Source organism: Mesoplodon densirostris, chromosome 16 (assembly GCF_025265405.1).
Source record: "Mesoplodon densirostris isolate mMesDen1 chromosome 16, mMesDen1 primary haplotype, whole genome shotgun sequence".
Classification (NCBI taxonomy): domain Eukaryota; kingdom Metazoa; phylum Chordata; class Mammalia; order Artiodactyla; family Ziphiidae; genus Mesoplodon; species Mesoplodon densirostris.
Genome location: NC_082676.1, coordinates 42,082,202 through 42,107,925, shown reverse-complemented (window position 1 = coordinate 42,107,925; position 25,724 = coordinate 42,082,202). Strand labels below are relative to the sequence as shown.

General features: G+C 41.4%; 1 protein-coding gene across 1 annotated transcript in view; it reads right to left on the bottom strand.

Moving 5' to 3' along the window:
- Nucleotides 1-25,724, bottom strand: part of GALNT17 (polypeptide N-acetylgalactosaminyltransferase 17) — a 480,774-nt gene that overhangs the window by 265,273 nt on the left and 189,777 nt on the right. The window contains exon 2 of the mRNA XM_060077976.1: nucleotides 14,367-14,550. Within this exon, the coding sequence (XP_059933959.1) occupies nucleotides 14,367-14,550 (184 nt within the window). The remainder of the gene's footprint in view (nucleotides 1-14,366; nucleotides 14,551-25,724) is intronic.

Genomic DNA, 25,724 nt, shown 5'->3' with positions numbered 1-25,724 from the left:
CCTAATTGGAATCACTATTACCTCCTACCTGAACTATCCTCCCAACTGGTCTCTTTGCTTTACTCTTGCTCTCTGCAGCCCATCCTCCAACCGCAAAAAGAACGACCCTTTAAAAATATAAACCAGATCATGACACTTCCCTGTATCAAATCCCCAGTGGCTTCCATTACTATCAACATGAGTTTCCTAGGGCTGTCATAACAAAGTCTCACAAATTGGATGGCTTCAAACAGGAGAAATTTATTCTCTCACAGTTTTGGAGGCCAGAAGTCTGAAATCATGGTATTTGGCAGGGCCAGGCTCTGAAGGCTTTAGGGAAGAATCCATCCTTGCCTTTTCATAGCTTCTGGACATTGTTGACAATCCTTGGCGTTCCCTCTCTTCTAGGTGCATGACTCCAATCTCTGCTTGTGTCGTCCCACAGCCTCCTTCCCTCTGTGTCGTCTGCAGCTCTGAGTCCTCCTCTCCTTCTGAAGACACCAGTGATCTTGGATTTAGGGCATACCCTAATCTAGTATGACCTCATTTTAACTAATTTCATTTGCAAAAACCGTATCTCCACGTTAGGTCACCTTCTAAGATTCCAGACAGCATTTCAACCCAATATGCCACTTTTAATCCCACTGGAGTAAATCCCAAATTCTTCGTCATTGCTCATGATCCTGCACAATCCGGTTCCTACCTACCTCTCCATCCTCCTTAAATCATTTGCCAGTATATCTTATCAGTTCCTAAATAAAGCCAAGCCCGTTCCAAACTCAGGACCTTTCTGAGGGCCGTTCCTTCCGTCAGGAGAGTTTTTCTGCCAGATGTTTGCATCACTGGATTCATCCTCATCTCCTCTACTTCCTCAGTGGACCTTCTTTAAAGTACACCCTCGTTTCCAGCTACTCCACAGATGAGCATCCTGTTTATTTACTTCAACGCACTTATCACAACCTGTAATGATCTCGTGTTTGCTTTTTCCCAGTTTATTACATCTCCCACTACCGTCTCAGCATCCAACGCAGTACCTGTTAGATGGGAGCTATTCAATGAGTATTTGCTGAGTTAATGAATAAATTCAAATGCCTACAGGAACTGCATCATACACATCTGTTAGAACTCTTACAGCACCTGCCCAAAGCAACCTTCATAGCCCTTGAAAATGTGGGTTGAAATCAACTAACTAATAAATGCCATCCATTTTCTCCATGCCACAGTGTGTACTTACACAAGAATTCTCCTGATAAGACTTTGTGAGACAAAAGCAGTGGCTCCAATTCTGCCACCAGGGTTGCAAATAGTAAGAATTACGTATCTAGCATAGCATAATCCCAGAGTCATCAAACTGCCAATTACCAGAAATTGCCTAAGCATTCCCATGTGCAAAGTGGAACTGCATCCACCATGACGATAAGCCATGGTTGATTTAACTTCTTCAAAGTTATGTTATGAAATAGGACTGTGCTCCTAAAAAATTCATTTGTAGCCATACAACAGTGGAGAGTTATGGAGAGCTCAATAGTGTTATCAGGGGTCAAGTATACAGCAAGTGCTGCCCACGGAGGCATATCACACTACTTCATCATCACAACATGCACCATTAAAGGAATTGTCCAGGGATAATAATTTGCAGTACATCTACTCGAAGCAATTTTGTATTTATTTATTCAATTGAATTATTTATGTTATTCATAATGAAATGAAACACAAACAGCATTGGTTCCATCACATCTTCCTTTGCTTTCATTTGGTTTGCTGCTTATGACTATTTTTATGCAAATGAAGTTATGATAACATTCAACATTTTCTACTGATTTTGCAAGAACAAATATGTTCTCTCCATATGCCACAGTCTCCTTTTTGCTGCATCCATCCTCGAAGTTCTGCTGGCTGATCAGAATTTCTTCTAAATTAACTCTGAGGACGTTACATCTGTAATACTGGTGAGCCTGTCTCCGTCTGCAATACCTGTGTAACACTCCCATTAAAACCTGAATTTAGCCCATTTTGCCCATTCCACCAGAAGTCTTATTCATCCGTCCAGCTCTTACGGCACTGTAAATCTCACCTTGTTACAAAGCGTTGTGGCACTCCCCTGCTGCCAGTTTGGGGGATGTTTACTTGACTCACAGAGCAAAAACAACGAATTCCACACATAAAAAAGGTGTTGTGACTGCAGAGACATTTGTTCTATTGATTATATTCAGGGCTGAGAAACAAATGTTTTCAGGAAAGTATTTCAAATAAGTATCCACTGGACCCACCAGAGTGGAATTAGGCAGGTTGCCTAAGAGGGACTCTCATAGGCTGGCTTGGGCTTTCTTGCAGGGGTGTGTGTGTGTGTGTCTGTGTGTGTGTGAGTTTGTTTTATCTCAAAGTGCACTGATAGAGTGAGAGACACAGTAACTGGGCAGACAGGAAAAATCCTCTAGACACATACACATTGCAGGTTCAAAGTCTGGAGTCCCCAGTAAGAGCCATCACGGGAATTTCTGAGAATGACACGAAGTAAGATGTTCTCCTACGGTTCTCCAGTGCCAAAAAGCCTCACATAAAGTAATCAAAGGGTTATAGAAGCAAGAACAACCGCTGCTGTAAATCCCAACCTTGGTTTGATTCAAGGTTAGAAATCAAGAATTCCATTTCCCATAGTCACATCTACATCTGGGGAAAGTGAATCTGGAATTCAATGACGCTGCGGGTTGTAAACAGACCACAGAGCAGATCCATTTACGTAGACAGGACAAGGTTCACATTGGTTTCTACCCACTGATTGCAAGTTCCCCATGCAAGAAATTGAAGCTCGTCCAGAAAGCTCTCTAGAACAGAAATAAAGGGGAATCTTGTCTGAAGCCTCTCTTTAATGCATTTAGATGCTAATCTTTCCAGGGCCCAATAAAAGATTAAATTAACTCTGTCAATTCATAAACTTGGGGACAGCCAGGCTGGCACTACCTCCGGGAGATGTGGGAATCCTTTCTTAAAAATTAGCTAAGTCTCTGACCCCCATCATATTAATGACACCCCTCGTAGCGCAAATAGAATCTCCACTTCATATTTATCTTTCTACTCTGTATCTCTATGTTTGAAACACTGCCAAGAGTTTCAACCATTTTATGGGGTATAATGAATTTCTAAAAGGAAAATCATTCAAAATGAGGCTGATTTCTATTCATTTTCATTCACTAAATAAACAGATGCACTCAAGGATATGGGATGGAAAGGAACAAGCCAGAGAGATGGAAGGGACACAAGGTAAATCAACAAGGAACAGGAACTTCTCAAGCATGGGAACCCCTGCCCTGTTCCGCCCCTCATTTTCTCTTCCATCTGCCTCCACAGAATCTCAGAAAATGGTAGGGCCCTAGGATGCTCCAAATTTAAAAATAAGAATCACTCAGGGATCTTGTGAAATAGTGTAGATTTATCAGTCTACTAGCTCTGTAGCTGGGCCAAGACTTGACATTTTTAACCAGCAGCCTTGGTGATTCAAATGCAAAGACCACACTTCCTGAAACATGAAGGCCCACAGGTTCTCAATGTTTTGAGACACTGGGGTTACCTGGAGTTCCTATTAACGAGAAATTAATACTGATGCTTGAGCCCCACTCCCAGGGATTCTGATTTAATTACAGTAGGCCCTCCGTACCCATGGGTTCTGCATCCATGCATACACTCTGGGGTGAAGTCTGGGCTCCCAAAGTTAAAAGCTTCCCAGGTGATGTCAATGCCCAGTGAAGGCTGAGAACCTATGTCAGGCTTTCCCAAGAACCACCTGTGTGGAGAGACCAGGGGTCTTTAAGCAAGTAGGGTTGCAGGCCCTATACAAGCTTCCACATGTCACTCTTGCAACTTCTGACATTTTTACTCCAAGAACATTCCAGACACCTGTCTGAATCACCATATTTATTCTAAGATTTCCATCTTTTCATAACAGGCAGGAAATGATGAAAATGGAGTCATTTGATGCCCAGACCCAAGCACAACCTGGAGGATGAGGCAGCGCTTCCTCTGCCCTCTCTCAGCTGCACCCCCTACTCCCCACCTCTACCCCTCACCAAAGGTTGGCTTCTGAGGCCCAGTCACGCTCCACACTGGAGCAGCTTCACAGAAAGTCTCAGAAATCAAAACTCCACTGAGAACAAAGGCTTTCTACAGCCAAGGCCACAGCTGAACAATGCCCACTCTTTCAAAACTCTCCTTACTACCTTAGAGGTTCTCAACAGAGGGAATTTATTCATAGAAAGCAGCCAGGACTTCAGACCAGAAACACTCCATACAGCTCAGCCACCTACATTTTTAAACAAGTTCCAAAGACCTCCCTTTGAGAAACACTTTAAAATATGGTTTTTAAAATATTCAGCCCTTTCCATCAAAAAGACGATCTTAATATGTGGGAAAAATAATCATTTCAATTTGTGAAAAAGTAAGAACACACATTACACTGTGTTTTTGGTCTGACGACTATGGATTACAGCAGAATAGAAGCAGGGGGCAACTGTCCCATCCCACCAGCCTTTACAAAGTCTCCTGTGCCCTCAGGACACCCGGCCAGACCTCCTCAATGTGGAAGCTGTGGTGAATCCCAAAGGTGAGCCTCCTGATCTGTCCTGGAAGAGCCTTAGGAAGCGAATGTTCCTTCCCAGGCGCTCACCACAGCCTGGTGTCTGTCTCAGGCCGGCCCCCTGGAATTCTGTGCTGACCTGGGGACAAGGGAATGCCCATTGCCTTAGACTTGAGTTTTCCATATTGGAGCGAGGCACACAGTTGTACCCACATTTCATTCGGGTAGATACTTGCCTGAAGATTCTGTCATTAAATCTTGCACGGTATTTTAAGGATAAGGGGTATATACGGTAAAGGAGCTTTTAAAAAATAATCACACAGGCTTCCCTGGTGGCGCAGTGGTTGAGAGTCCGCCTGCCGATGCAGGGGACACGGGTTCGTGCCCTGGTCCGGGAAGATCCCATGTGCCGCGGAGTGGCTGGGCCCGTGAGCCATGGCTGCTGAGCCTGCGCGTCCGAAGCCTGTGCTCCGCAATGGGAGAGGCCACAGCAGTGAGGGGCCCATGTACCACAAAAAAATAAAATAAAATAAAATAATCACAGCTAACATTTATTGACCAGATATCATTAATTCATGAGAAGGTCTCAGAGTAATGCCTGGTATATTAGTCTCTGCAGGTCACATGGAGTTTTACTCTTCACAACGATTCTATAAAGTCGATATCACCATTTCACATATGAGGAAACTGAGGCACAGAAAGGTTAAATAACTTGCCCAAGGTCGCAGAGTTTGTAAGAGGCAAAGCTGGGATTATAACTCAGTCATATTTCCAAGTCTGTGCACTTGACCTCCATGAAAAATTCTCTTATTAAGGCTTTTAAGTGACCCAGACATGCTTTTCATACCTAGGGAACCCATGAAAGTCGGATGAACATTCACCTACAAATACTTCAGGAATTATCACCCTCACATATTGAAAGAGAGGGCACCCCACCCCCGACCCCATGTGGATTTCCCATCACTCTCCCACCCCCCAGCCAGGTGAGGACCAGCCCTAAGCAAAGAAGTTCTCCCTGGTTATGCCTCTAGGTGAAATCAACTACATCGTAAGACATTTCCTGAACCTAATAATATTACAGTATTTATTTTTACTGAGTTTTACCCACCCCGCAAAATACTGTATCTTTTAAAGAGGATTTCAACTATATTACACTATATACTAGGTCTTAATAGGCAAGGGTTAATCAAATTTAGGATACTGCCCCTTTGGTAGTGCAATTTTCGTAGAGTTGGAAGGGGTAAAAGGGAACAAGAGAAGAAAACGTAGGAAGTAAACACACACAAGTACACAAACATGCATGCACACACAAGAACACTTGCATATGCATGTACACAAACACATAGGCGTGCGTGCATGCACATACACTCACTTTCCCAAAGGAACTGTCCCGTCTCTAAAACTCAAAATTTTTTTGCCTTCTAATGATACCAGCATGGAGTAGAAAGTTCCATCCCACAGATATAGACGGGTAGGCAGAGGCAACTATGTGTGCGGGTATGTGCACAGGCCTCAAAGACACCCACGCAGCTGGGTTGGAATCTGGGTTCCCTCACTGCCTGACTGTGTGACCTCAGGCAGGTTGGTTCACCCCTCCAAATGCCCCTTCCCTCATTTATAAAACAAAGACGGTCACAGCTACTTCGGAGAGTGGTTAAATTTAAAAGAGATCAATAAAACATGCAGCACAGTGACAAAAACATAAAAGGCAGTCAATAAAAGGGAATAATTATTGTGGTTAGTGGTTCAAAGACATTCCTAATTAGGCAACTACTTATTATTTCAACCAACAAGGATTTGTTGGATGGTTACCCTCTGTGCCCACATCTGTAAAAGAGAAAGTTTAACATAGGATTCCTGACCTTCTTTAAGGTGCTTTCACTCTAGTTGAAGACCAGCCTGTAAGACGCAGGATACCCATCATCAAAAGAATGACTCAGAAAAAAAAAAAAAAAAGGCCAGTCACAGCTATAATTATCAAATGTGTCCTTTTCACATGGGATGGAAAACTTGAGTTGGGTCTTGACCAATGAGTAGATGCATTCCACTAAATGATAACACCATAACTCACATACACACAGACTCAAAATACCCACTGGACTTGGATGATTGCAAATCTCTGCAGTCGGGCCAGACATGATTCCTGACCTCCAGACCCAAATATACAATTGTCCGCTAGATGTGACGTGAAGATGGTCCACAGACATCTCACACCATATGTGTCCAAAGCAGACATTGTTGGACTACAGCAACTTAGAATTGGTGGCAATAAAGAAAAGAGGAGTCTTTGTGAGTGAAGCAAAATGAATTCCAAAGAAACCTGACATCTGGATTTATAAGCAGGAGGCCAAAGGAGAAACTGAAGATAACTAAGCAGTAGAAACTGCCCACAAATTACCTACATGGTCTGGGAAGAGAAAGCAAGCCATAAAATGTATGCAGGGATCTCAGCTGTGGCTTTAACAAGCTCAGACAGATTTCTGTGCTGCTAGGTGGCCCCCCCCTTATTATGAGATAAGTGGGCAGGCAGATAATTAATATGCCACAACATGATATAGAATGGGATATCCTGGCAAGGGAAAGGAGTGGCGGTTAATAAAGCCTTGTCTGGCTTCTTGTGTCTGCAAACATCACCTCCTCGCTGGCACACACATAGTCAAATAATGAATAAAGCCGGACAGATTAATCTCATGGTTCCCTTAAGAAAGCCATAACTATGGGGAACCCTGGACAAGCAGCATTGCTACCCCCTTGCCCCCACCTCCCTGCAAAAGATGAACCTCTCTGCAGGTTTCTCTCTCCTGGGTAATGAAATCACTTCCACTCTGTCTACCAAGCTAGAAACTTCTGATTGCACCCAATTCCCCCATATCCAATTAAATGACTCATCTCACTGATTCTTAGAATGCTTTTCTTGAAATCGAGCCCTTCCACTCCATCCCTGCACAGTCCTTGGTTTTTTACAGAGAAATCACTTCCGTGAAAGGAATAGGATAATTATAAAACACTCACTGTATTATCAAGTCTTTCTCTTCTGTTAAGCAATGCCTAGCAAATGGTTGGCGCTCAACAGGTGCTGAGTGGGAAAAGAAGAGATTTTATTTAGCCATCCTACTCCCAGCCTCCAACGCCTCTAACATTTCTCCACATTCTTGTCACAGTTAAACATTATTTTTTTTAAGAAATTACCACAAAAATACAATCTTGACTCAAGTCCTTCACTGGCATCCAATGACAACGACGAACATCCTCACCTAACACAGTGGCGGCACATAAGGTGCTTTACAACCTGCCTCCCCATTTCCCTCCAACCTCTTCTTCCAAGATTCACTCTGGAGACCCTATGACTCAACCCAAAGTTTCTGTGCTGTTCTCCCAGCCCTGAAATCCAAGAACTTTCCCAGTCCTCTTGCACATGCTGTTCACTCTCTCCAATGTTCTGTCTTCACCATTAAGATCAAGGTCACCTCTGCGCTGCCTCTGACTCTCCCAGAAGTGCACATCCCCTAATCTTAGTTTCTAAGGTCCTCTGAAAACAAGTCAAAAGATTGCAAAGCCCCACCTGCCTCCCCCACTTGCTTTGATTTCTTAGGGGGCCAAGATATGCCTTGTGCCTCACCATGTCTTTAGCACAGTGTCTGGCAGACTGGGGACTTCAGTCAAAAATCATTTTCCATGATTTAAAAAATAAAAAAGAAAAAGAAAGGAAAGAGAAGAAAATGAAAAAAAAAAAACCAGACCAAAGAAATAGCACAGAGCCTAGAAAATAAGCCCATTTATGTATAAAAAGTACAAAATGTATTCCATTTAACAGCTCCAAATAAGAGAAAGAGAAGTGTTATTTCCAAAATCATTTTGAAAAAGCTGCTTTGAAAAAAAAAAGGACAGACATTTGAAACAAAAGATACATATCTTGTACCATATTCCAAAATAAGCTCTGGATGGATGGAGGAGTGAAACATAGAGTCGTGGAAAAGGAACACAAAACAGAGTAGAATATTTATAAGTACTCTTTCTCTGCTTTAAAGCAGTGAAGAAATGAAGATGGAAAGATTGACAGTTGCGGGTTCATACAAATTTAAAATATCTGTCCAGGGGAAGAAAAGAAAATCACAGAATTAAAATAAAACAGAAAACATTTTGGAATCCATTTGCATGAAATGTGACCAACAAATGGTTAATCCCACTGTTACCCCCAAATTCATTCATATTTATAAGAGAAACAACTCTGTCAAGAGTAGTGTAATAAGAAACCAATAAGAATTAAAGCAACTTGAGGTTCTGTATAAAATTGCAATGAAATTAGCCAATTTCAGTTCTCTAAACTCGAGAGAGCTTTTGGGCAGTGTCACAAGCAAGATCTTGCCCGTGGGGGGATAATTCCTCCTGGGTTTGGGCTGCACGGGGCGGAAAGAAAGTGCTCTGGCCCCAGACAGCTACCTCCCTTCCTATCCCCTGGGCTCAAATATCAGAGGAGCAGCTTCTACAGGCAAGGCCCTTGCCCTTCTTTGGTGGCAGGGATGAATTTGCAACTAACCAAGGTTGATTTGGTACCTTTGGCTGTGGAGCCCAGAATTTATAACGCTACCTCTGGTTACCATGTATGACCTGTGGGCAAGCTCTCAAGTTCATCTTTAATTTCACCTTCAAATTCATCCTCCATATAGCTGCCAGAAAAATCTAAAAAGGCAGAGGTGGTTACATCATTCAACCCAGTTCTCCAACTCTTTCTTCTATTATACTTTCACCCTTCTACCTTGCACTTAATTTTTTGGTGTAGATTTACATTTATGGCGTAATTAAACTTCTATTTTATTAAAACAAAATATATACAGTCTTATCCCATTTCTGTACTCTCAATGTTTCTAAATAATAATCATTATGCTGCAATTCCTGATGTTTAAATTCTAGATATTTTCAATTGATTTTCTGTTTCTGACCATAAAGGTTTAATTTTCTTATACTACCCACACCTCACATACACATTTTGCCTCTTCTTTCTTCCAACAGAGTTATACCATAATTTGTGGTTTAATACCTATTCAATATTTGTATGATTATATTGTTCACAGCTCAGCCACAGAATATATAGAATTGCAATTCCTTTCTTGAGGAACTTTTGGGTTTTTTCTGTGCTAATAATTGCTTTCCTTTTTTCACAAGCTTTGTGTGTGTGTGTGTATGTGCGTGTGTGTGTGTGTGTGCCCATCACTAATTCAGTTCCAAACTTTCTGAAAGAATGGTGAAAAGATTTTTTGTTTGCAAAGACAACAAAAGCAAAAATAAATGAGGGGGACTAAATTCGTTTCTTCACAGCAAAGAAAACCATCAACAAAATGAAAAGATGACCTACTGAATGGGAGAAAGTATTTGCAAATCATAAATCTGATGAGAGATTAATATCTAAAATATATAAAGAATTAATATAACTCAACAGCAAAAAACCCCCATACAATCTGTTTTAAAAATGGGCAGAGGATCTGAATAGACACTTTTCCGAAGAAGATATACAGATGGGCAACAGCTACATGAAAAGATGCTTAACATCACTAGTCATCAGGCAAATGTAAATAAAAAACAATGAGAGGGATTTCCCTGGTGGCGCAGTGGTTAAGAATCCACCCGCCCATGCAGGGGACATGGGTTCGAGCCCTGCTCCGGGAAGATCCCACACGCTGTGGAGCAACTGAGCCCGTGCGCTACAACTACTGAGCCTGCGCTCTAGAGCCCGTGAGCCGCAACTACTGAGCCCGTGTGCTCCACAACAAGAGAAGCCACCGCAATGAGAAGCCCACGTAACACAACAAAGAGTAGCCCCCGCTCGCCACAACTAGAGAAAGCCTGCGCGCAGCAACAAAGACCCAATGCAGCCAAAAAAAAAAAAATTAGATATCACCTCACACCTGTTAGGATGGCTATTTACAAAAAGACTAGAAAAAACAAGTGCTGGCGAGGATGTGGAGAAAAGGGAGCCCTTTTGCATTGTTGCTAGATATGTAAATTGGTGCAGTCACTATGGAAATCAATGTGGAGGTTTCTCAAAAAATTAAAAATAGAACTACCATATGATATAGCAATTCCACTTCTGGGTATTTATAGAAAAAAACAACAAAAACACTAATTCACAAAGATATATTCACCCTCCCCATGTTTACTGCAGCATTACTTACAATAGGCACAATATGGAAACAAACTAAGTGTACACAAATGGATGAATGGATAAAGAGAATGTGATACATATAGATATGAGTCAGCAATAAAAAGAATGAAATCTTGCCAATTGCAATGACATGAATAGACTTTGAAGGCATTATGCTAAGTGAAGGAAGTCAGAGAAACAAATACTGTAAGATCTCACTTATATGCAGACTCTTAAAAAACAAACCCAAGTTCATTGACAGAACAGATCACAGTTGCCAGAGGTGAGGAGGGGGTGGGGATGGATGAAGTGAGTCAACAGGTACAAACTTCGGTTAAGTCATGAGGATGTATTGTACAGCACGGTGGCTATATAACCCGGTACTAGTTTCAGGTGTATAACATAATAATTCGATATTTGTATATATTTTGAAGTGATCACCACAATAATTTATTTAACTAACCTTTCATTGAACTATTTATTTCTATCTTATTCTTAACTTCCAAGATCTCTTGTTCATTCTCTGATTATCACTTTAACATACCACTTGATTCTTATTTTGTGAATAAAACAAAACATTCCATGAACTAAGACATTAATTATAGTTTTAAAGTGTGTCTGTTTCCTCCAAATGCCTTTTCTATTGTTCTTCTTCTTGTTGCTAAGGCTCTTTATAATAGAGATTCTCCTGAAATGTCTAGGGATCCTGGTTCTCCTTTCTTATTTTAGAGTAAGAGAGCTCTGTGTAGATGGATGAGCCTTACTAATGTTTAATGAGTAGAACCCAGACATTTCGGGGATGCGGGGGACCTATCAGATCTATTGGCATTTCTCTTAGGTTGAATGGCTTCCTTAGAGTGGATTCTTCCAAATCTGGACTACAGTAGTGTGAAAGCTTGGAGAGGTAATGAGGCCAAGGGTGTCCCCACTTAGTACACAGCCCTATCCTCTGTCATCTTAGGAACTAAAGCCCAGAGTTCACCTTCTCCAGGGAATAAACCTCCCATGTTCCACCAGGTAGGGAAAGGCAGCGTCTGGCTCTGTAAAGTTGAAGAAAGGATCTGGGGACACAGCTATAATCCTTCTATTCAGATCTACCTCCCAGCCATCAGAGGTACCCAGAACCTTCAAGTCCTGAGTCTCTGGGGTTCTGAGGTGTGACTAGGCCTATATTCTCCTGCCCTTCCCACCACTTCCCATCATATGTAGAAGGTTGGGTCTCAGCCTCATCCAGTTTGCTATGTCAGTTACCATTCATCCATCCTCTTTCCATCTTCCAAAACTTTGTGGGTGTTTCTTCCCTGCTGTGGGAGCCTAACCTGTTTTTGTCTCTTATAGGCTGTCATCCTCTGTAGTCCTTTACTATCATCTTAGTAAAGTTTCCGGAGGGATGAAATCTAAGTGGTGTATTCCAGCGGTCCCCAAACTTTTTGGCACCAGGGACCGGTTTACTGGAAGACAATTTTTCCATGGGCGTGGGGTTGGGGGGGAAGGGGATGGTTCAGGCAGTAATGCGAGCAATGGGGAGTGGCAGATGAAGCTTCACTCACTCATCCACCGCTCATCTCCTGCTGTGTGGCCCAGTTCCTAACAGGCCATGGACCAGTACTGGTCTGCAGCCCGGCGGTTGGGGACCCCTGGTATATTCAAGCCACCATGCTACACTATAGAGCACTACAGAGCTGTGTATTCCTCCCTGGGCGTGCCATGTTTTTATTTGCACCCCCAGTTCTGCTCTTGCTATTCCCCTTCCTACTTGTCTTTATCTGTCCCCTCTCTTTAATTTTCTAACCCTTAATGGGCCTTCAAGATTAAGCTTATGCATCATCTCAAGCAGGAAACCTTCCCAGATCCTCCCTGTACATACTGTGTATGTCTCTGGCCTGACATACCCACATAGACCACAATGTGCTGGATTGATCTGCTTGCACATCTCTCTCCCTACCTAGACAAGAGTATGTAGGCAAGGACTATCTTATCCACTGTTCTGCCTCTAGTGTGGGGAAAACCATCTGGTACATAATATGTGTTCACTGATATTGTTCAACTGACCCATTTCCACTAAGCTCCACGTTGGAAGCATCTTCATTCTCACAGGACTACAAAAATAACAGCTCTGTTTATTTGCCAACATCCAAATAAGAAAGGCTAATCAGAGAGCACCAGGAAATGAAAACAGCCAGATGTTTTTGAGAGCAAAAGTCCAGGAACACAAAATAGCTTCCAACAGGGGTGATGTATGTTTTCCTAGTGATTCAAAATGAATATATGCTTATTAGGCAGAGAGAGTGATTTAACAGTTTTCTCAGCTAATGCTGCAATTTTAAATTCATTTAAGATAATTTTCCTTATCTTGAATCTATTTTTCTCAGTAACCAGGATACTTAACTGATTTGTACAAAATCCATTTGAAAAAGGAATAATCTACTCTAAGCAAGGGCACACTGCAAATGAAAGAAAGAGAGACACCACAAATCTAACAGAAGATGAAGCATCTGTTTGAAAAGCCAAGGAGGACTACTGCCTAGAAAATAGGATGTTTTCCCCCAGCATCTTGATTTTCCCACCAATCTCTCTTCTCTCTTTCACAAGGAGAAAACAAATAATTCTTAAATCTGAGAGCACAGAACAAAGACCTTTCATAAACCAACCAAGACGCAAACAAACTGTTTCAAAGGTAAGAATCTCAAACAAAAATTGTAAGTTGAAACAATCACAGGATGTACTCTTTCACCTACCAGCTGGGAAAAGCATTATTTAAATGCTAGTACCCAGTTTGGGAAGGGTCTAGTAAAATTCCAATAGGAGCAGAAACTTCTATAAACTTTCTGGAGGAAAATATCACTATATGTATCTAGAGCCTCCAAAAGTATTCCTACAGTGTGATCTAAGGATTACACCTTTAGAAGTGTGGATTAAGAAAGTAAATATCAAATCAATATACATAAAGATTTGAGTGGGGAGATATCCATCAAAGTGTTATTTATAATAATGAAACATTGGAAATAATCTAAATTTCTAACAATGAAAATAATGATCATAACTAATAACATCAGAAAATGCTCATGAAATAATAAATGAAGAAAAGGATAAATGAAGCACATCATATGCTCATAATCTGTATAGAAAAAAGACTCAAAGACAAAATACTAGTATCTTACCAGTCACCACCTCTAGGTAATGAGATCATGTTGATTTTTAAATTTTTACTTAAACATTTTTTGTATCACGGACCTTTCTCTATGCTTCTGTATTATTTTATAAAAATTAAAAATTCTTGGGATTCCCTGGTGGCGCAGTGGTTGAGAGTCCACCTGCTGATGCAGGGGACACGGGTTCGTGCCCCGGTCCGGGAAGATCCCACATGCCGCAGAGTGACTGGGCCCATGAGCCATGGCCGCTGAGCCTGCGCGTCCGGAGCCTGTGCTCCGCAACGGGAGAGGCCACAACAGTGAGAGGCCCACGTACCACAGAAAAAAAAAAAAAAAAAAAAAATTAAAAATTCTTATTTAGCTCTATTTATTTTCATAATCAATAGTACTATTTATTGATTATGGAGGAGATGAGATAAAAGCTCCTCCACTAGTTACAAGTAACACAAGAAAATGTCACACACATGGGTCTACGCCCAACCATCTGATAAAGCAAGTTCCTCTGAATGACTGAATCAGAACTTACTTGGTGGGACGATAATCCGGAATGGAACGATCCAGTGAAATTTTTTCACTGAGGTAGGAATTGTAGCCATACTTCTCATGGGGTCCTTTGGCTTTCTCTTCTTCAGCCGGGGAAAGGGTAGCAGGAAGGCCCCCTTTGCCCCGCCCACCATATCCTTCAATGAGCCCAAGGGATTTAGATAAACCTAGAAAAAGGAGGGGGAGAAAAAGAATTATTTGAAAACCACCATACCAGGATATGCCACTCAGGCTCAGATATAGCTTCAGTGGAAATTTTAACATTACCCGTCGCAGAAAAAATTATGTTCTCAATTTATTGGTATCGGAATATGCCCTGAACACATCCTATTGAGAGGAAGGTCAGAGCAACTGTGAGGTGTGGGGTTAAGGCTGGTCACCCGTGAAGAGCCTCTCCCTTCCTTTTGGGAAATGGGGTGGACGGCAGGGGCAGTCTATAAAAGGGAGAGACTGCCAAAAGCAGGGGACATGTGGACCAAGAAAGACACACAAAATGGGACAGAACTCGGGCTGTCATCCCTGCCTGATTTCCTTTCTTCATGATCAATTACCACAAGGCTAGATATTCCAGGAGATGCCCCGTACAACATAGAAAAGGCAGTAATAAGGAACTTCCAGACTGCAGGTGTTTTTGCTTCATTTGAACAGAGAATAATATACATATTGATTTTATCATGAGTTTAAAGTGTGTAACCATCTGCCACCGTTCTATACCTAATGGTTTTATTTAAATCTCATTTAAATGGCAAAAGGAAACACAAAATGTTTGAGAATAAATCACAGAGAAGAAAAACCCATAGTGGTGATAACCATGCCCAGTAGAGTAGAAGGCCTCTGTAACAAGCTTCATTGAGCAATTGCACGTTCCCAGGATGGTGGTAGCTTTATACCTGTTGTTCCATTAAACGATAAACAGCTTGATGGGTAATTTTAAAATCCTACAGTTATGGGAGGTTTTACTTCTCGGCTTGGAAACTTCTGCTGTTAAGGGTTCTCATTCTCTTTGGCTATTTCAAATGCTCAAGCTACCCTGTTCACCATCAGGCGTGTGCACACACACACACCCCACTTCCTACCACGGGCAGGAAGACCATGGACCAGAGATGTAAAAAGCATCCTCAGCTTTCGTGGAGGGCAGACCACAAAGCCTAGGAGGACCATAAACTCCCAGGAAGGCACTCTCAAGTAAGTCAAAGGCCAGTAAATCTGCTCCAGTCACAGGATGGTCCTCCACCCCATAATGGCAAGACCTGTATTCCGTTTCCTGCTTCTCTGAAAATAAAAATTTATTTTCTGTGATATAAAATCAGTAAGGAAAGGTTCAGCAAGCATCTCAGGATTGGTCTCAAGTGAACATCATTTTTCTACCTGAGAATCATTTCCACCATCCATGGTGTTCTTCGGGAACCCTGACATCTTTTCTGCCCTCCACCAGCCCAACAGAGGAACCATCAACTGAGAACTGGATTACTCCAACACTTCCTGGTCACAGGAAGTGACCTGCTTCCTGGTCTTTAATCTCTCATGCCACATCACTGTGCACCAACCATTCCAATAACATCACCTTCGCTGTGCTCCAAAATCTGTAAGGACTCGTCCCAGGTCAAGTATAGACACCTGTGTTGGATTTTAAAATCACTCCCGATAGGACATTACTAGTGGGAATGCATAATGGTGCAGCTACTTTGGAAAATAGTCTGGCATTTCTTCAAAATGCTAAGCGTAGTTTTACCATATGATCCAGCAGTTCCAATTTTTACCCTAGAGAAATGAAAAGATATGCCCACTTGAAAACTTGTACACAAATGTTCATAGAAGCATTATTCAGATTAGCTGTGTCTATCAACTGATAAGTGAATAAAACAAAATGTGGTACACCCACACAATGTGATACTATTTGGCAATAAAAAACTATCTTTTTAAAGAAGTACAGATCTTCCTCAACTTACAAAAGAGTTACATCCTGATAAACCCATCAGAAGTTGAAAATATCGTAAGTTGAAAATGCATTTAAAACATCTAACCTCCCAAACATCATAGCTTAGCCTAGCCTCCCTTAAACGTGCTCAGAACACTTACCTACAGTTGGGCAAACTCATTCTAACACAAAGCATGTTTTATAATAAAGAGTGTTGAATATCTCACGAAATTTATTGAATACTGTACAGAAAGTGTAAAACAGAATGGTTGCATGGGTACAAGATGGTTGTAAATGTGTTGGTTGTTTACCTTCATGTTACATGACTGACTGCGCGCTGTGGCTCGCTGTCACTGCCCAGCATCATAAGACAGTACCGTACTGCATATTGCTGGCCCAGGAAAAGATCAAAATTCAAAGTATGGTTTCTACTGAATGCTTATCACTTTTGTACCATCATAAAGTCAAGGAAATCATAAAACGAACCACTGTAAGTCAGAGACTGTCTGTAGTGATATATACAACATGAGTGAACCTTGAAAACATGCCGAATAAATAATGCTGGACAGGAAAGACCACATGCTGTATGGTTCTGTTTACCTGAAATGCACAGAATAGGCACATCTATAGAGATAGAAAGTAGATCTGTATCTGCTTAGGGTGGTGGGTATTTGGGGAGGGAATGGGGAGTGACTGCTAATGTGTATCGAGTGTCTTTTTGGGCGATGGAAATGTTCTGGAAATAGAGTGTGGTGATGTTTGTACAACTTTGTGAGTATATTAAAAACCACTAAATTGTACACTTTCAGTGGATGAATGATATCATGTGAAAAAAATCTCAATAAAGCTATTTTTAAAAACCCGCTTATGATAGACAATTCTATTTCCAGCAAGACGGAAGGCTAAAACAACAGGAAAACCTTCCAATAAACTACCTAAAAATTCTGAATGAAAACTTTTTTAATACTGTAAATGCATAGCTGAGCTTGCAAGAAGTTAAAGGAAATGCCCAGAGGTAAGTTTTAATCAGAGTTGAGACTCTATCTGCTGGGATGGGGTGAAGGATGCATTGCTCATTAACTAAAGGCTGACGTTTTGGAGCTCAAACGTGCACAGAATACAAGACCTTTTGTATGCCTTAAATGTTTCATAATTTCTAATTATGAAGGTACTGAGTTGATCAGTGGCCCCCTGTCTACTCTGAACCTATGAGTATGACTTTATTTGGAGATAGGGGTTTTGCATATGTAATCAAATTAATATAACTGGTATACTCATATGAGAAAAATTTAGAGATACAAACATGGATACACAGAGGGAAGAAGGTCATTTGACAACAGATATTGAAGGATACAGCTGCAAGGTAAGCAATGCCCAGGATTGCTAACAACTTCCAGAAGCTAGGAAGAGGAAAGGGAGGATTACTTCCTAGACCCTTCAGAGAAAGCATGGCTTGGCCAACATCTTGATTTCAGAATTCTAGCCTCAAACTGTGAGAGAAAAAATTTCTGTTGTTTTAAGCCATCAAGATTATGGTCATTGGTTATAGTAACTACGCAAAATGAATACAATCAATATCAAAAAAACAGAGTGGAATTGGATAAAGAAAATATAGACCATGACAATACTAACCAAAAGAAAGCTGGAATCACTCTATAAACATCAGATAAAAACAGACTTTAGGGCAAACAGCCTTATGGGGATGAAGAAGGTCGTTACATAACGATAAAAGTAACAATCTAACAGAAGCTCTTAGGAATTACAAACTACCAAGCACCTGACAACATAGCTTCAAATTACATAAAGCAAAAATGGACCACATTACAAGAAGAAATTAACAAATCCACAATCATAGTGGGAAATATTAATACATCTCTCAGTACTGAACAGATAAGGACAAAAATTTAGCAAAGATACGGTAGAACTGAACAACAAAGTTAAGATGTTTGATCTAATGGACATTGCACCTGACTTTCTAATAATCGTGTATTCTCTACAAGAGTATATGGAACATTGAAACAATTGACAGGCCACAAACAAGTCTCAACCTAGCTTACAGATCACCTTTGAACATAAAGCAATAAAAAACAGAAGCCAACAATAAAAATACCACAAAGGATTCACACATTTGGGCAGTTTTAAAAGACTTCTAAAACAAATGTGGGTCAAATAATTAATCACATTGCCATTAGAAGTTACATGAAACTAACAGAACATGAAACAGTACATCTCAAAACTTGTAGGATCCTGCTAATGCAATACTTGGAAGTAACTATATAAATGCATATATTAAGGGGGGGAAAGGAAGAACTGATAATTAATAAGGTAAGCATCTAACCCAAGGAATTAGAAAAAAAAGAGAGAAAGCCCCAGAAAAGCATTAATAAACAAAAGAACAAAAACTAATGAAACAAAAGAAAGACATCAAGGAAGAAAGGAGTAACAGGGACAGATGGAGAGTGAGAGGAAGGAAGGAAGAAAGGAAGGAATGAAGGAAGGGAGGGAGGGAGGGAGGAAAGAGAGAGAGAGAAACTAAAAGAAAAAAGGATGATTGGGAGGAAATAACCTCAGCAAGACTGGGGATAAAAAGAGAGAGAGAGAGAAGGTACATGGTCCCTTCAGGGAGGACTTATCTATTCATCACAGTAAACACAGTGCCTAGGTCCCCCAATATTTTTTTTTTTTTCTTTTTGCGGTATGCGGGCCTCTCACTGTTGCGGCCCCTCCCGTTGCGGAGCACAGGCTCCGGATGCGCAGGCCCAGCGGCCATGGCTCAGGGGCCCAGCCGCTCTGCGGCATATGGGATCCTCCCAGACCGGGGCACGAACCCGTATCCCCTGCATCGGCAGGCGGACTCTCAACCACTGCGCCACCAGGGAGGCCCCCCCAATATTTTTAAGGGTTCAGGAAGATGTTTAAATTTCTTTTAAAATCAGAAAGACACAGTCATCAAATAAAATTTTTAATACTCTTTTTTAAATTGTTGTTTTATTGTTTTTCTGTGAAGGCCAAAGTGCTTAGGGCCCACAAGATTCATTATGCAGCCTTGGTTCCCTTGAGGTTAGATTTTATCTGTACATGACAAGGTATCTAAAGCATGGAGAAGGAAAGTAACATGATCTGAGGCACAATTTACAATTTTTACCAAAAGGTAGATAGCACAAGAACAGGCACTAACAGTAAGGTCAACTACCATTTATTGAGCATCTGTTGTGTGCTGGGAAGCACCCTGCTAAGTGATTTACATATATTGTATCACTGTTTCATCTAATCTTTTGAAAACCTCATGAGGAAGGTATGATAATGATCTCTATTTGACAAATGAGGACACTGAATCTGAGAACGTGGTAACTTTGTTAAGGTTCTGCAGCTGTTAAAGGAAGATGAGACCTGAGTTCTGGATACAGTTAGAGATACAAGGGAGGATAAAACCTGGTCTCTGTGACAGATAAGGAGACTAGTTCTGGAGCTGTTGCAGCAGCCCAGACCAGGATAGAAGGGGCATCATGTTAAGGTATGAGTGGTGGTGATCAAAAAGAGAGGAGAGATTTGAGAAACATTTAAGAGATATCATCACAAGGCAGGAGACAGACACGAGTTAGGGTGAGAGAGAAGGAATAAGTGAGTGAGCTTGGGGTTTCCAGCGAGAGGACTGAGTGGCAATATCACTCACAAAACAGGGCACACAGAAGGAAGTTCGAGAAGATGCATTCTAGTCTCTACATGTGGTATATGGAGCATTCATGGGACATTCAGATAGGATCATACATCCAGTGGGGAGCTGAAACACTTGGGCATGGAAGTCCAGAAGGTAGAGGAGGCCCAAAACATGAACCCTGGCAGCTATCAGTTTGGAGGGGACCATAGCCATTGTAAGGAGTGGGAGGGCCAAGATGTTGAGTAGCAAGAACAAAGAGACGATGCTCAGGAAGTGTTCTCTGACCACATGCCCTCTTATGCTTCCACCATATCTACAGTAGGAGTTGCATACTTTAGGACTTACTACTTCTGTACTCTGCATGCATGTTCTCTCACTGAAGCTTCATTTGAAGCTCAAGACTTCAAGGAAGGAAGACTTAAAAGGATGGAGAAACATCTCAATACCAACCAAGTGCTTAAACTTTCTGCTGTTTTCATAAATCCACTTGACCACTCTCTCTCCACCCACTGTTGACTGTTGTTTAGGCTCTAAAATTTTTAAATGCTTTTGTATCCATTTTTCTCTTAGGCAGGCAGGGTAGATATTACCATGATCACTTTAGAGATGAAAAAATGGAGGCTTAGAAGGATTAATTATTTGACCATCCAAAAGTAATGGAGACAGAATAAGACATTCCACCCAGTTCCCAACATACACACAAATACTCTGCCCAGAAAATTCTGTAGGAAGGAAGAATCCAGTGTTCAAAATACAATGAAGAATGGTAAATAAACGGTAATACACTCATTAAAAAGGAATACTATACAGCAATGAGAATGAATGACTTCCAGATAAACAGATAAATCTCACAGACTTCATGTAAAGAGCGAGCATCAAAAATGCATAGAATTGAGGGGCGCCTTCAAGATGGTGGACGAGTAAGATGTGGAGATCACCTTCCTCCCCACAAGTACATCAAAACTACATCTACATGTGGAACAACTCCTACAGAACACCTACTGAATGATGGAAGAAGACCTCAGACTTCCCAAAAGGCAAAAAACTCCCCACGTACCCGGGTAGGGCAAAAGAAAAAAGGAAAAACAGGACTTCCCTGGTGGAGCAGTGGTTGAGAGTCCGCCTGCCGATGCAGGGGACACGGGTTCGTGCCCTGGTCCGGGAAGATCCCACATGCCGTGGAGCGGCTGGGCCCGTGAGCCATGGCCGCTGAGCCTGCGCGTCCAGAGCCTGTGCTCTGCAACGGGAGAGGCCACAACAGTGAGAGGCCCGCATACCGCAAAAAAAAAAAAAAAAAAGGAAAAACAGAGAAAAAAGAATAGGGACAGGACCTGCACCTCTGGGAGGGAGCTGTGAACAAGGAAAAGTTTCCACACACTAGGAAGCCCCTTCACTGGTGGAGACGGGGGTGGTGGGCGGGAAGCTTAGGAGCCACAGAGGAGAGAGCAGCAACAGGGGTGCAGAGGGCAAAGTGGAGAGATTCCTGCACAGAGGATCAGCGCCAACCAGCACTCACCAGCCCGAGAGGCTTGTCTGCTCACCTGAGAACGGGTTGGGGCTGGGAGCTGAGGCTCGGGCTTCAGAGGTCACATCCCAGGGAGAGGACTGGGGTCAGCTGCGTGAACACAGCCTGAAGGGGCTAGTGCACCACAGTTAGCAGGGAGGGAGTCAGGGAAAAGGTCTGGAACTGCCGAAGAGGCAAGAGACCATTGTTTCCAGGTGCACGAGGAGAGGAGATTCACAGCACTGCCTAAATGAGCTCCAGAGACGGGCGCGAGCTGCAGCTATCAGCGTGGACACTAGAGACGGGCATGAGATGCTAAGGCTGCTACTGCAGCCACCAAGAAGCCTGTGTGCAAGCAAAGGTCACTAACTACACCCCCAGGGAGGCTGTGCAGCCCGTCACTGCCAGGGGCCCGTGATCCAGGGACAACTTCCCCGGGAGAACACATGGTACGCCTCAGGCTGTTGCAACGTCATGCTGGCCTCTACCACCGGAGGCTCGCCCCACACTGCGTACCCCTGCCTCCCCACGTCCTGAGTGAGCCAGAGCCCCCTAATCAGCTGCTACTTTAACCCAGTCCTGTCTGGGGGGAGAACAGATGCTCTCAGGTGACCTACATGCAGAGGCGGGGACAAATCCAAAGCTGAACCCCAGGAGCTGTGCGAACAAAGAAGAGAAAGGGAAATTTCTCCCAGCAGCCTCAGGAGCAGCAGATTAAATCTCCACAATCAACTTGATGTACCCTGCATCTGTGGAATACCTGAATAGACAACGAATCAACCCGAAATTGAGGTGGTGGACTTTAGGAGCAACAGTAGACTAGGGGTTGGCTGTATGCGACTGACTGGTTTCTGGTTTTATGTTTATCTTAGTTTAGTATTTAGAGCTTATTATCACTAGTAGATTTGTTTACTGATTTGGTTGCTCTCTTCCTTTTATATATATATATATTTTTTTCCTTTTTCTCTTTTTGTGAGTGTGTATGTGTATGCTTCTTAGTGTGATTTTGTCTGTATAGCTTTGCTTTTGCCATTTGTCCTAGGGTTCTATCTGGGTTTTTTGTTTTTAGTATAGTTTTTAGTGCTTGTTATCATTTGTGGATTTGTTTTTGGTTTGGTTGCTCTCTTCTTTCTTTCTCTCTTTCTTTTTTTTATTACTTTTTTATTTTTTATTTTTAATAACTTTTTTCTACTTTAATAACTTTATTATTTTATTTAGTTATTTTTCTTTTGTTCATTCTTTTTTTTCTCCATTTTCTTCTGAGTCATGTGGCTGACAGGGTCTTGGTGCTCTGGCTGGGTGTCAGACCTGAGCCTCTGAGGTGGGAGAGCCGAGTTCAGGACACTGGTCCACCAGCGACCTCCTGGCCTCACGTAATATCAAACGGTGAAAGTTCTCCCAGAGATCTCCAACTCAATGCTAAGACCCAGCTCCACTCAATGACCAGCAAGCTACAGTGCTGGACACCCTATGCCAAACAACTAGCAAGACAGGAACACAACACCACCCATTAGCAGAGAGGCTGCCTAAAATCATAATAAGGTCACAGACACCCCAAAACACACCACCAGACGTGGTCCTGCCCACCAGAAAGACAAGATCCAGCCTCATCCACCAGAGTACATACACCAGTCCCCTCCACCAGGAAGCCTACACAATCTGAACCAACCTTAGCCACTGGGGGCAGACATCAAAAAAAAAAAAAAAAAAAACAATGGGAACAACTGGGGGCAGCCTGCAAAAAGAAGACCTCAAACACAGTAAGTTTAGCAAAATGAGAAGACAGAGAAACACACAGCAGATGAAGGAGTGAGGTGAAAACCCACCAGACCAAATAAATGAAGAGGAAATAGGCAGTCTACCTGAAAAAGAATTCAAAGTAATGATAGTAAAGATGATACAAAATCTTGAAAATAGAATGGAGAAAATACAAGAAATGTTTAACAAGGACCTAGAAGAACAAAAGACAAAACAAACAATGATGAACACCACAATAAATGAAATTTAAAAATCTCTAGAAGGAAACAGTAGCAGAATAACTGAGGCAGAAGAACGGATAAGTGACCTGGAAGATAAAATAGTGGAAATAACTACTGCAGAGCAGAATAAAGAAAAAAGAATGAAAAGAATTGAGGACAGTCTCAGAGACCTCTGGGACAACATTAAATGCACCAACATTCGAATGATAAGGATCCCAGATGTAGAAGAGAAAGAAAAAGGGACTGAGAAAATATTTGAAGAGATTACAGTGGAAGACTTCCCTAATATAGGAAAGGAAATAGTCAATCAAGTCCAGGAAGCACAGAGAGTCCCATACAGGATAAATCCAAGGAGAAACATGCCAAGACACACATTCATCAAACTATCAAAAATTAAATGCAAAGAAAAAATATTAAAAGCAGCAAGGGAAAAGCAACAATTAACATAAAAGGGAATCCCTATAAGGTTAACAGCTCATCTTTCAGCAGAAACTCTGCAAGCCAGAAGTGAGTGGCAGGACATATTTAAAGTGATGAAAGGGAAAAACTTACAATCAAGATTACTCTACCCAGCAAGGATCTCATTCAGATTCGACAGAGAAATTAAAACCTTTACAGACAAAGCAAAAGCTAAGAGAATTCAGCACCACCAAACCAGCTCTACAACAAATGCTAAAGGAACTTCTCTAGGCAGGAAACAAGAGAAGGAAAACACTTACAGTAACAAACCCAAAGGAATTAAGAAAATAGTAATACATATCAATAACTACTTTAAATGTAAATGGATTAAATGCTCAAACCAAAAGACACAGACTGGCTGAATGGATGCAAAAACAAGACCCGTATATATGCTGTCTACCAGAGACCCACTTCAGATCTAGGAACACATACAGACTGAAAGTGACGGGATGGAAAAAGATATTCCAAGCAAATGGAAATCAAAAGAAAGCTGGAGTAGCAACTCTCATATCAGACAAAATAGAATTTAAAATAAAGACTATTACAAGAGACAATGAAGGACACTACATAATGATCAAGGGATAAATCCAAGAAGAAGATATAACAATTGTAAATATTTATGCACCCAGCAAAGAGCACTTCAATACATAAGGCAAATGCTAACAGCCATAAAAGGGGATACCAACAGTAACACAATCATAGTAGGGGACTTTAACACCCCACTTTCACCAATGGACAGATCATCCAAAATGAAAATAAATAAGGAAACACAAGCTTTAAATAATACATTAAACAAGATGGGCTTAATTGATATTTATAGGGCATTCCATCCAAAACAGCAGATTACACTTTCTTCTCAAGTGCTCATGGAACATTCTCCAGGATAGATCATATCTTGGGTCACAAATCAAGGCTTGGTAAAGTTTAGAAAATGGAAATTGTATCAAGTATCTTTTCCGACCACAACGCTATGAGACTAAATATCAATTACAGAAAAAAATGTGTAAGAAATACAAACACATGGAGGCTAAACAATACACTACTAAATAACCAAGAGATCACTGAGGAAATCTGGCAGGGGGAGGTGGTGGTGTGATAAACTGGGATATTGGGATTGACATATATACACTCATATGTGTAAAATGGATAACTAATAAGAACCTGCTGTGTAAAAAAATTAAATTAAATTAAAAAAAAGAGAAAATAAAAAAATACCTAGAAACAAATGACAATGAAAACACGAAGACCCAAAATCTATGGGATGCAGCAAAAGCAGTTCTAAGAGGGAAGTTTACAGCAATACAATCCTACCTCAAGAAACAAGAAACATCTCAATTAAACAACCTAGCCTTACACCTAAAGCAATTAGAGAAAGAAGAACAAAAAACCCCGGAAGTTAGCAGAAGGAAAGAAATCATAAAGAAAGATCAGAAATAACAGAAAAAGAAATGAAGGAAACAAGAGCAAAGATCAATGAAACTAAAAGCTGGTTCTTTGGGAAGATAAACAAAATTGATAAACCATTAGCCCGACTGGTCAAGAAAAAAATGGAGAAGTCTCAAATCAATAGAAATAGAAATGAAAAAGGAGAAGTAACAACTGACAATGCAGAAATACAAAGGATCATGAGAGATTACTACAAGCAACTATATGAAGAAATGGACAAATTCTTTGAAAAGCACAACCTTCTGAGACTGAACCAGGAGGAAATAGAAAATATAAACAGACCAATCACAAGCACTGAAATTGAGACTGTGATTAAATATCTTCCAACAAACAAAAGCCCAGGACCAGATGACTTCACAGGCGAATTCTATCAAACA